General features: G+C 46.0%; 1 protein-coding gene across 1 annotated transcript in view; it reads left to right on the top strand.

Annotated features, from left to right (window-relative positions):
* The window catches only part of RNF43 (ring finger protein 43), a 385,455-nt gene that overhangs the window by 346,214 nt on the left and 25,925 nt on the right, over positions 1-13,316 (top strand). Inside the window, exon 8 of the mRNA XM_085649734.1 lies at positions 7,179-8,708. Within this exon, the coding sequence (XP_085505860.1) occupies positions 7,179-8,708 (1,530 nt within the window). The remainder of the gene's footprint in view (positions 1-7,178; positions 8,709-13,316) is intronic.

Genomic DNA, 13,316 nt, shown 5'->3' on the forward strand with positions numbered 1-13,316 from the left:
TTGTTGTTGTTGATCGTCCTATATGTGCCGGAGATTGCACCTATTCCCAACTCCTCCATCAGTACTCACCCCTCTAGTTCGGCACTTTCTGGCATCTTGCCCCCTCCAGCCCCTCTGCCCGCCTGCATGGCGTAGTTGTGTGTATTTCAAAAACTGGGATAGGTGTAGATTATATTCCCGTTGTGCTGAAGAAAAGGGCAGAATATCTCCGTTCTCGGGAATGTCCCCCACTGTTGTGATGCCTATAGTGTCCCAGGCTTCAAAACCCTACAGCTTCACCACCTCTTTCAGCTATGTCCCTCTCCAGGAGGTGTTCCTCCGGAAATCTTGTGTGCCCACCCAGGCGTCCTAGTGGCCTATCCCAGGCCGTCAGAGCTACCTGTGTCGCAGGCACCAGTGTTCAAAAACCCTTCCCTCCGTACAGATAGTGCAGATGGGAACCCTGCCCCAGCATTGCACGTTCGAGACAAAAAATCGGTTGATCCTGTGAGGCGAAAATCCAATCATGAATGTTTTTCCAGTGCACCCCCTAGTGGTAACCTTCAACATCCGGGAGAGTGAGCCCTCCGTTGTAAGGATTACTCTGCAGCATTCTGTGCGGCACTCTATGGCAGGGATACTCAAATTACGGCCCAAGGGCCACATGCGGTACCGCTGACCTTTAATTGCGCCCCCATCCAGAAAGCTATGAAACGGGCATACTTTATTTGCTTGTTAACTAAATTAAAGGTAAAGAAGCAAAGCATGTTTCCTAGACAACTCACCTTTAGCATGCATCTGCTTTGCATCCCCCTACATCCACCTTTCAACACCCCAACCCTCACCCTGCTGGCATCAGTGCGGCCCTCGGGAAGCCACGGGCAGTACTTTGTGGCCCCCAGGGAAATGTTTGCGAGTATCCATGCTCTAGGGTGTCCGCCGTCCCTGTCCGCTGTCCCATAGCAGGGACTTCAATACCCCATAAATGTTAGTGAACACTGTCTTGGAGACCGAGTCATATGTCTTCTGAAGCACATATTGCAGTTTGGGGAGAGTAACCATTTTGAAAATGGCTGCCTGTCCCATCAAAGAGAGCGGAAGCCCCCTCCATCTCCCGACATCAGTCTGGAAGTTTGACAATACCTTACCAACATTGCACCTGGAGCAGAGCTGCTCCTGCACCATTCCGAAAATCCCCAAATGTTTGAACCCAACTATAGCCATGCAAAGCCCCTGTGGCTGCAACCGAGATTTCTGCAGCTCCTGAGGGGAGTAGAGTACTGATTTGTCCCTGTTGATTCTATACCCAGACTAGACTTCATAGACCCGTAGAATTTGAAAGAGTGCTAGTATAATGTTCACACGGTCTGTATAGAGGAGTATATCGTCGGCATAGTATTTTTTCCTCCTGTTCATCTGCTTCTGATATCTGGAACCCTCATATTACGGAGTGTTGTTGCCTCACCACACACGCTAGAGATTCCAAGGTGAGGACAAACAGAAGCTGGGACAGGGGGCATCCCAGTCTGGTACCTCTGCCTATCGAGAATTTGGCGGACAGCTGCCCATTTACCCTGACAGCCACAGCGGGATTGCGGCATTGCACTGCCACCAATTTCCTGAATTGAGGGGCGAAACCGAATTTTCACAACGTCTGGTCCAGAAAGGGCCAGTGGACAGCGCTGAGCGCCTTTTCAGCTTCTAGGGAGAGGAAGACACGCAGTGTCGCACATGCCTGCGGTGTCTTGAGTGCATGCACGGTTGAAAGCCAATTGTGCGCCCATCGTAGACTGAGCTGTGTCGACCTGCCTGGCATGAACACCGACTGATCAAAGTAAATTAGTGGGGAGATGACTTGCAAGAGTTGTGTAGCTATGACAGTGGCTAGCAGTTTCGTCTCCACTTTTAGAAATGAGATCGGGGGCGATACAATTTGCATCTGTCCCTGGGTTTCCCCTCTTTGGGAAGTACAATGATAGTGGCCCTCCGGAGATCTGGGGTAACTACCCCCCATCTCTTCCACTTTCTGGAACAGGTCCAGCAGATGGGGTCCCAAATTGGTTCACGTATCTCTTCTAAAATGTGGCTGGAATGTCATTGGGTCCCGGTGTTTTCCCAGAGCACAGTTTAGCTATTGCGGCCTGTACCTCATTTAATGTCAGTTCTTCCTCCTGGGATCAGGCCATACAGGCCTTCCTGGGCATCATGCGTTTCCCTGGGAGGCTGGAAGGGTGGGGCCTGGTTTTGCAGCGATGGGGAACGGTTTTGTTACTGGGGGGCCAGTTTTGCAGCAATGCAGAAAAAAAAGCAGCAGTGCTGCATCCCTTCCCCACCCCGGTGTGGCTAGTGTGACAAAATTGCCAGGCCTGGTTTGTGTTTCCAGTCTGGCCCAGCAGGATGGGAACTGTCTCCAGGTAGTGCGCTATAGTGTCAGTCGTGTAACGGTCGAGACTTGTAGAACTGCTTATAATAACAAACAAACTCCCTCACTGTTTGAGCATCCGTGTCATAGGTATCCCCTGTTGTGGTGCGAATAGTTTGCACCCATCTAACTTCCTGCTCCCTCCTACTCAGCCACACCAAGAGTCTTCCGGCCTCGTTACCCGACTCATATAGGCGATATAATGTGGCCAGCATCTGCTTCTTGGACCCTTCTAGTGCCAAGTCTTGGTATTTTGCCTGTAGGATCGCAACCTGTCTAAGAAGAAGAGGGTCGACCCTCGACCCCGAGGATCCCTCGAGCTGCGATTTAATTTATATATTTAAAAAAAAATGTTTTTCATTTTCAGAATATGTAAATCGTTCAGTACTCCCAAATTGTTTCCGATTAAACCTTCATCAATGACACATTTCATTCAATTAATCTCTACAGTAAAGCAAAAATAGAATTGGATTAATCCCACTTCAATTTAAATATTAAAGCAAACCACCACGTTTAACAAAATCCTCCGTACTCTTCTCCTGTTATCCGAAGACTGAGACCAAATTGCACCAAGCGCTCCCTTTGTGTGCAATGCTGGCTACCCCTTCTCTTTCTAGAATTTTAAACTAAATCTTGTAGCTTTATCTTCCCAGTTTATGGAAAATCTCCCAATCACTGCAAACATATGCTTGGTAATCTGCGGACTAACTGCCTGTCGTAGCCCTTTTACTGTAAACTGGTTTCCGCTGCCAACATGTTTCCTTGTTCCATACTCCTACTAGATGTGCCGACTTGAGGTTGCAGACTGGAATTTCCATCCTGTGCTGCTGTTAGGACATCTCAGATCCAAGAAAGACCTGATTGGAGACACCTCTGAAGACCGGGACTCACAGGATAATGTCTGAGGCATCTTCAACTAGGTCCTAGTCACAGCTACACCAAATGCCTTTGGTTACAGGTTCAAGAAAATTAATTATTGCTTAATTGAGGGTACACCATAGCAAATTGTCAAACCACTCTTCAGTTAGTCACCTGTACTTGTGTAACAGTCCCACCCTGCTAGCCTACCTGAGCATTGACAGTGATGCCAAAGATTCATTAGAGAGTAAGATGGTGTCACTTTTCAATAGTTCAAATGCATATATACGATGAAGATACCTGCTATATAAAGTCAAGATCAACATTTAGTTGTTCCTTTCACGAGCCATCTTCTTTCTTGGAAATTCCTACATTTAGCTCTGATTCTTCTTAGAATCCCACATTTTTTGTTTAAAGTGTTCTCTCACAAAGCTGGCCAATTTCAGTGAACATCGAGATCTCGGTGTGTACTCTAGAAAAGGCGACTGAGTCTGACGTTTCGAACCTCTAGGAATAGTATTTAGTACATGCCCCTGTTCAGGAATTTGGCATGAATAAACCGTTCCAAAGAAGGGAGATTGTAGGCAGGTTTTCCTAGCAGTAGCCCACAGTTGGAGCATAGTGACCATTTCTCCGACACATGGTATGTGTAATGCACTTCCTCTCCGTAGAATGTAAAAGCATCAAGCCACTTGAAAAATTCAGGTTACATCCTGTACTACGAGGACTGGTGTATAAACTGATGCGATTGGGATAAAGAACCAACATGCATTCGGGTCTCTGCTTTGGTGCCACTTGGGAGCCTGATAGAGATTTCCAAGTGTACCTTTGCTGCAAATGTAAGAAGCTTGCAGGCTTCCTCTTCCAAGTAGCTCACTGTCACCCAAACCTTCTCTTCGGAGAGCAGTGTATCTACAGATATCAAGAATGCTGATGCACGTAACATGCTTGACCCCGACACAGATTTCAGTGCAAGACCCCCTTTTTTGTTAATAAAAAAAGCCCTGTGCTACAGTTTCACTCGATCAAATTGTTGTCTTCTCGGGGAGTATCCAAAGGACATTTGAAAAACCTTCAACCCTCATGCATTCATATTTCATACATGTCGTACATGAAACAATGAATCTAACTTTCGAAGCTCCCTTTCTAGGCTGCACTCTTTACTTCCAGTCAGCAGGGACTTATGAGGCTCCCAATTAATCTGCCTTTTTTTAAATTCACTTGATGGACGTACTGATGGTGTAAACTGTTGTCTGCTAGTTCCCTTCCTCAAAGAGAAGAACGTTCAGCAGAATGTGTTGATGGGATAGAGGCATCAGAGGCAGACCAGAATGTAAACATTATCAACAATTGGCCACAACTCCAGCATTGAGACAATTCAGTCTGTGGGCTCAGCTGTAAGTCACTTCCTTGGAGAGCAGCACAGCTTCAGATTTCAAGGTTGAGCTCTGTAGTGGAGAGCATACAATGTGCAGTGCTATCTTGTGACACAACTCCTTTTGGACATTCTGTCTACCGAGTGTGTTTAAATGAGATATTATCCTTCCTTTGAGAAATTCAGCATTGCTTTCAGGTCCTTTGATGGGCCAACTAGTATGGGAGAGCAAGCAGAAGAGAATAGGATCTAAAAGCAAACCAGCCTGATACTCCACTGGCCCTGCTCCACATGCAACACTTGAATGAAAGGAAAAGTAATCCATAGTCTATCAAACAAGCATTTGCAATGCAATCAATCTCGCCTTTGGGACATTATATGTATTTAGCTAGGCAGCACATTAGCCTGGGTGCTAAAACATCTACTGTTCTTTAACATGGAGGGAAAGTAAGCACCAAACTCCATGACACACCAGGTATGGGAACAGATGGAGAGAAATATTGCCTTTCGGTGGGAAATGGTATAGTCCAAAGCTCCTGTTTTTTATATAAAATCTAGGTGTTCGGTGGTCATATCACTGAAAATACAAGATTTAAAAAACATTATTGTCTACAGGTGCTCATGGAAGACAATTTCTATGGACTGGACTGGCATTTTGTTGACCTCTGCTGGTCGTTTTCTATGAAGAAAGTTAAATAGAGGCAGTTGCCAGAATTCTTTTTAAAGAGAAAGTCCCTCAGCAGAAAGCAATTCTGGTATTTTACTGACCTCTACTGGTCGTTGTCTATCAAGACAGTTAAATAGAGGCAGTTTAACTGAAACAAAAGTCCCTAAGCGGTAGCAGAGTAGTCCTACGGCTGATCTCCAGAGCCCGCAAAGTACATACACATATAAGTATATACTAAATATATACAAGAGGTCTCGAATGCTCTACCTAAAAAGGAGTGTTTGAGCCCACTCATTTTCTTGTAACAAGTTGTTCAGTCCTTTCTTTTGAATGGCGAAGGTAACGGCCATTTAATAAGTATGACAGACAGCATACAACCTGTTCAGAGTCCATCCTGATTCCAAAGAAAACTTTTGCTGGACCTATCAACTTCCTGCCACATACCACTCAGAAAGTGCCATGGTAAATTGCTGAATCTTGCTTCCAGATGTACGTAATTTCATGAAGCTGTCTCCAAATGCATTATACCATATCAGTTTATAGACCCATCTAATCGATTTACGTTTAGCAATGCCTCGTTGATTTACTCAACATAGGTCCCAAGCAGGACCAATCCTTGAAGACATCCAATAGTTTAATTTCGTTTTTTTAGTACTCTGGGAAACAACTGTTTTAAAAACAATCATGTTTTTCTCCCCGTCATAGGAGTCATCTTTTGAATTTCCAGATCTACATGTCCTGAGAAACCACCTAGGATCTTGTATATCAATATGTAACCAGTATTGCAAAACCCACTATTAGGTACACATGTGCAAGGCTAGAAGACTTTCTAAGAACCGATGGTCATATAATGGCCAGCAAGGTGTGACAGACAGCCTGCAGCTTCACAATGTAAGAAGAGATGACGTCCTTGCACCCTATTGTGCCCAGCTTGGGAGCCCTATCGCAGCTATATATCGAAATGGCAGACTTACAAATTCATTCACTTTTAAAGGGCTGACAGTCTAGTGTATATTTATAAAGCGCAACATTCATCCAAAAGGATATCGCGGCGCTGAAAGAGCGAGATCCATGGTAAGGGTGAGGTGATGATTGATGCCGCGGTACCCGGAACTAAGCCTTAAGGAACAAATGGGTTTTCAGCTTTTATCTAAATGACATATAGCATTAGTAAGACGTAATTCTAGCGGTAGTTCATTCCATTGAGTTGCAGCCAGGTGGGAGAAGGCACGGCCCCCTGCCCTGGCTTTCTTGCTACGTTTTGTCTTGGCCCGCACCTGGTTGAAGGACCTTAGAATCTGTGTACTGGCATAGAATTGAACTTTGTCTTGTAGAATTCTGGGACCGCAATGATGTAGGGATTTGTGTGCATGGCTCAGGAGTTTGAATCTGGCTCTTTGACGCACAGGTAGGCAATGGAGCGGTCTTATGCAGGTGTAGACCATGATGTGTAGTCATGACATCGAATATACCACTTCTACTTGACAGCCCAATGTTATCCAGAACACCAATTGTCCCTTAAACCTCAGACTCAGTAGAAGTGGTAGTTTACAGAATATTTAAACATTTAAATATTGCTTTCTGCAACTTTATTAAAATAGCTGGCCTAGTATATATCAAGTCTAACCTTTGGGTCTGTATTTAATTACTAATTGTAAAGTATTTTGGCTTGGCTCGGTTTTGTCATGGGAGAACTGTATCTTACCTCATTTCAAAGTTTGTGATGTGCCTTCCTCCAGCTCTGTTGCAGACGTCACTTTCCTGTAGGCTAGTCAAATTACATTGTTTACTTTAAAAAAAAATGTTTATAATGGCAAACGGCTTGTAGAGGGATCAAAACACAGGTTTGAGGTTCTAAAGTGCTGTTCTTTTCTCAGCAGGTGATGTGAATGGAGGCCGGATGCCAGCACAACGTCAGGGGGTGCAGCTCTGGAGACGCTATCCTGGCCAAGCACGCTTGCATCGTTCACAGACTGAAGCCAATCCACAGACCTACCCCCAAGGGATGATGGCAGCGTCAGCTACTGTTCCTACATCCACAGTACCATTACTCTTCTCCTCGGAGGTATCGCAGCTTGACGTGGGATCCCTGCACTATCTTCCTTATACAGCACAGGCCTCACATCGTCGGTGCACACAGTACAGGCATTCTACTCAAGGGGGGCAGCCAAGACCGCACCGGAGAATGTCACACTGGGGAGGGACTCCTTTGCCCCACAGGACTTGCTCACAGCATTATCGAACAAGTTGCCCTGGATCAAGGACAGAATCAGCCAGACAGCACACCAACACCTCGATCAGTCATGGGCAAGATGGCAGCTGCTCTGGAGACAGCTTTCGAACTGAGCACAGTGGTTACCTTGCTGACAGCCCAGGCAGTGACTCCAGCTCTGGTCCATGCCATGGCTCCTCTAGTGATTCTGTTCAAAACTGTACTGATGTCAGTCTGCAGGGAGTGTATGGGAGCCATTCCACTGTCCGCAGCTCTCTTAGCAGTGACTATGATGCTCACATCTACTGTGGGCCAGAAACTCCAACCGTGAACAATGCTTCTAACCTGCCTCGGAGAGGCAGCTGGCCTCACTCTGTGGAATCGATCCATGGCATTGGGACCCAAGCTGACAACCAGGTTTCCAGCCATATTCATTATCATCACCACCGGCATCATCACTATGAAAAGAGTTCCCCCTGTCCTCCAGGAATAGCTGATCAGCACCTTACTCCACATGCCAAGAAGGTTCCGCGAGCTTCCGGGGCCAGGGCTGGCTCTAGAACTTCTCGAGATGGTGGCACCCGGGCCAAAACTAAAGCAGAAAAAACACAGCACTGTCCCAAACTGGTAGATACCAGCATGGTGTCCCAGAAAGCACTTCACTCAAGAAAGCCCCGCTTGAAGCAGGGCAAAGACTTCACAAGGAACACTTCCCGTTTGCCAGTTGTGCAGAACTTTGATGGAAGGGGCATTGTTCCCTCCGATGTTGCGGGATCAATGCACTTGCCAAGGACACAGAAATGGGCAAACAGTCGACACCACAGGCGGAAAAGGAGCGGCCCTCCTGAGCCTACTGTGCCTTCACACATTCCAGACAATTTGGCCATGTCAGAGGAATGCACTGTTCATATCCACTATGGCCATAACCCCAGCTACTGCTGTCAATCTGCTGGCCAACCCCCAGTGCCCTTACTGCTGAATGCCAGGGTTGCCAGGGATATTCCAATGCGCTGCTGCTCACGACCTCATGTGGTTTGGGAGCGACGAGCCTCACCCACAGATCCTGAGCCTCAGTGTGAGATGGCACAGGAAGGCTGCAAAACCACATTCCCAGCGGATTTATCAGGAGCTTGGGCAACTGGTAATGGGACACTGGGCTACCCTTGCGAGTCATCTCTGCAACAAGAGTGGTGGGGTGAGTTCAAGTAATGATGAGTTTACTGCATAGCACCTGTAGTAGCTTTATTGTACCAATAATGTATGTGTGGGACGGTTTGCAACAGTTTTGCTGTCAGCAGTGACACAAACGTGAGAAAGGACAAGGTTTTTGGTTTTCAAGAAGTTTATTATCAGGTGCCAGACGTGTACCCAAGCGGGTATCACATAATCTAGCAATGATGATTCTCTTTTAGTGAAATGCACTTGATCTGTGACTGGAGAGTGGCATGATCAGGCAGAATCGTGTGCAACAAACATAGGACAGGTAGTTCATATGGAGAGATCTGGTCTATTAAGATAAACTCTTGAGAAAAACTTGACCCTAGACCTTTAATGGAGATTGAAGATTCTTGTGCTGGAAGAGAACCACACAGAATGGGTCTAAGTGTTTGTAGATGTCATAAGGCTATGTGTTAAATTCTAGGTCTCTGGCTACACATTGGTTTTTCAGTTTGCACTTCAAGATTGAGACAGCTGGAGGGTGACTTTGCTGAGTGGGAATTATGTTTCCAAATTTTAAAAGTGTGTACTGAGAAAAAGAAAGTTTAGGTGAGAGTTTTTTTGAAGCGTGGGACTTCAACTCAAGTTATCTTTGCTTCTGAGTTTTCTAGAACCAGTCTAATGTTTAGTCTGTAGGCTAGGTACTTGGGGTATTTAAGTGTACCAGCCTCTAAGTCAAACTGGCTGTTTTAAAGGCATAATTAGCTTCTCAGAGTAATCATCTTAATGAGGCTAGTAATAGTGCGATATTATCGAATGTGTTCTGTTTTGTGATTAGCCCTGTCATTGTGTGTAGTACTGCACGTTGGGCAGGTTTTTGTTTTCTGGGTAGTACATATAAATCGTTATGCTAACACTAGGGCTTGGGCTTGGACTTGGACTGTAGTTTTGAGGTCCTCCTCTGCTGTGGCTGGTTTCCAGTATGTGAGTGGTCTTAGTTTACAGTTTTTCTAGCTACGTTCCTAGAATGCAGATCGAAGCTTTTATCACGTTGGAATCCAAGTGATTTTGCAAAAATCAGCTATTTGAGGCTTCAAACCATTATCATGTAGGGTGTTAAGCAAGGTATTCTTCAACATGGATTCCTTGTTGGGAATGATTAGTCGCAGATCTATTTTGCTATTCTTGAAGTTTAGGTGCCTGCCACTCATCCATCTTTGGTTTTCGCCGATGTAATAAGACATTTGGAAACTGATCTTGGGTGAATAAAGTTTATATCTGTTTCCTTCAAGAGTTCACCCACTCTTTGAACAAAAAGGCACTAAGGGTTGATTCCCATGGGGACTTCACATTGTGATGGGATGTAGCTTGAAGTGGATTAATTGATTTCTCACATTCAGTTTTCTTTCAAAAGGTACAGCTCAAATCATACAAGGACATCTCTGTAAATGCCTATTCTTTTGTTTAGGGTGGAGACTATTGTTTGTTCAGGAGAATGCCATTGTTTGTTCAGGAGAATGCCATTGTTGATGGCGTCAAAAGCTGATGCCAAGGTCAGTATTAGTAGGTAGTTTTCATTTTTGTCAATCATCCGCATGACGTGCAGGAGATAAGGCGAATGATCGCCATCTTCATTTATTTTGCACTTAGACCCTGGGCAACCGAGTGCTTGGATAATTTTCTGGTAGGTCTGGGAACAAAAAGTTTTGATGGCCTTTCTGAATGGAGTAAGTTGTTTCTTAAGCTGGAAATGATCATTCCAGAGACTGCTAGTCTGTGTTGAAAATGTCTTTCCCCCAGAACAGACTCTGTTGAAGATGAAGTATATAAAAATTAGTTTGCCACTGCTGCGATGAAACCTGTTAGAGTGATACAAATGGCATAGTTTTTGAGGTAATTTAGAGCCTTACCATAAATCGCTTTCTGCATTGTAGGATCTTCATTGGTGATCATAAACGCTTGAATAAATCCTGTGTCTGTATGTGTGTACGCACACCCCGTAAAACCCTTTTGCATAGTTATTTTTTATGGAAACATCATCATAGAATGTCTTTATCCATAGGTTTGTATTTCGATCTATGAAATTGAAGCCTAACAGGCACCTCATTTTTTTCCCTCAATGTTCAAAATAGTTCTCTAGATTCACGTCATAGAATTCTATTGCAGCATTCAACAAGCATTTACAATGCAATGGTCTTGGCATTGTTAAAGTTAGAGCTATTGGCATTGCTCATGACATTATTTTTGTTAATGTTTTTGTTTTTAAAACATTTAAAGAAACAGCATTGTTAGTTACAATGTCAATAGCTTAATCACTCTCAAATGCGAGACCTATTGCATTTGCACCCACACACAGAGCCACACACACAAAGCCACCCACACAGAGCCACCTACACAGAGCTATTCACATAGAGCAACCCACACACAAATAGAGCCACCCACACAGAGCCACCTACACACACACACACAGTTACCCACACACAGACAGAGCCACCCACGCATAGAGCCACCTACAAACATGGTAGGTAGGAATTAGAGTGCTGTAATAGGACGAATACAAAAGTTACACAATGACAGGCATTTAGTTATATAAAATTACAACAAAAAATATCGCTTGTGCATCAAACTGCTTAATATTAAACTGAGTACATTCATCACGAGTTTGGAGGGACTCAGAGAGGGTAAAATCAAGGGGAGAAGATATTTCCATAGATGTCACAAGAAGGTAGCTGATGGATGAAGGAACTGAGGAAGGAATGGGGGAGGAAAAGAATAGAACGGGATGTGGAGGTGAAGTCGGAGAGAAAGATATCGGGACTAGATCGGGGGTCTCTTTCAAAGGGTAGTTTCAGCTCCTTCTCAAAGGTGCATATCGGCGCACAGGTGCAAATGCTAGGAGAGAGAGAGATTTCCAAATTCTGTCTGCACTCCTGAAAAGGACTTTGCCACAGTCCCCGTACTGCGAACCGATCTGAGCTCATAAGGTACATTTAGTTAAGAGTATGGGCATTGTTTGGGGAAGAAGATGGAGGGGGAGTGTGGGGGGTAATCATGGCCTTGCAATTAAGGCACATTTTTTTGGTCTCTTTGCGGAAGCAAACCACTACATGTGAAACTGCCTTAAGAGGGCTAGATATATTTTACGCCACTTCGGCAGGCTACTGTTTTTTTGGATGTGGGATTTCCTTCTAAAAGTCGCCCGATTAGGGGTGGTGGAGCAATTGCTTCAACTGAAGCAAACAAGAGCTTCCATCCCCGGAACGGAGTGATTTGAGAAATGAAAGCCCAGGGCTGAAGTCACTGTGGGATAACTCGCCTCAGACTCTGCACATGTACGAGCAAGACCCCTGGTGAATGGACTCGGTCACCTGGGACCAGGCTGGTACCTCTTAAAGGCCCGATGGGCTGGGGCGGGATCTGTTGCAATGTCAGGCGCCGGCTGATGTACGATCGAGGCCACAGCCACCACCTCGTGAATGTTGCCTCTTTCCAATGATGCCTTTTGCTGCAAGAATACTGAATACCCAATAATCGTAGTGGTCCGAGATGGGAGTTACACATCACACGTGACACTTGACGAGCTAGGAGGTCCTTTGAGTCTGCACTAGCACAAAATACCACCCACATACTCACCCCCGCGCAGAGACACATTATCTTGGCCCACTGCTCCCGTTCCGTTATGCAGTGAGAGCAACATAGCAAATGGATTACAACTTACAAGCATCTCTCCCGCCACCTCCGAATGTCTCCCGACCACGGTATTCTTCCACCCCCTTCGCTTCCCGCCTTACTGCCCCAACGACCGGTGTCTGTCCACACCTTCTACCCTTCGCTATGTGTGAAACCACTCACCTTGCGGGCTCCTGGTAATGCAGAGCAGCCTTTCTCCTGGTGTACAGCCGGATCCCTGAACCCCTCCTGGCCGCCCCTCTCGCTGCGCCACTCGGGTCTCCGCTAGTTTGTAGCCTCTCGGCCCCTCAGAGTCTGTGCTCGCCGCCCCGGTGCCACCTCGACAACTTCCGGGGGAAACAGAAGCCGCACAGGAAGGTTCCTACTGGGGGGCGGAGAGGCAGGGGGAAGCCGGCAGGGGATGGCCGAACGTGGCGAGAGGCAGAGGGAAGACGCGGGTAGTACGGGGGCGTGTGAGGGACAAGGTTAGCAAACAAGCCGAGTCCACGCTGGGCAAGAGAACGAGGCTGCGGCGGGGAAGAGGAGAGCCAGAGAGGAAGGTCCCTACTCGATTCAGGCAGGAATCGCCCTGGACACCACCGCCTTTCTCCGAGATCAAGCAGAAATGCCTCGGAGAAACGCAGCGGCATTTTGAGATTCGGGGGCGTGTTTTTCTTTCTCTCCTCTTGCCATTGGCTGGAATGTTTACATTCCAGAGGAGAGAAAGAAAGTAAAAAACACGCCCCCGAATCCGAAAAAGACGGGGCTTGTTTGGAGAGACAAAGCTCTTCTCCAAAGGCTGACCAGCATTTAAGAGGCCAGCCAATGGAGAAGAGGTAAAAAAAGGGGCGGGTTAAAGCCCCACTCCTAAAACGTTAAATCTCGCAAGTGAGACTGCACAAGCGCAGCCTTCGCTAGCCGAGACCTAAAAAGGTAGAGAAATACTTCTTCCAGCAGAGAACATGAAAGTAAAATA

Source organism: Triturus cristatus, chromosome 3_2 (assembly GCF_964204655.1).
Source record: "Triturus cristatus chromosome 3_2, aTriCri1.1, whole genome shotgun sequence".
NCBI classification, from domain to species: domain Eukaryota; kingdom Metazoa; phylum Chordata; class Amphibia; order Caudata; family Salamandridae; genus Triturus; species Triturus cristatus.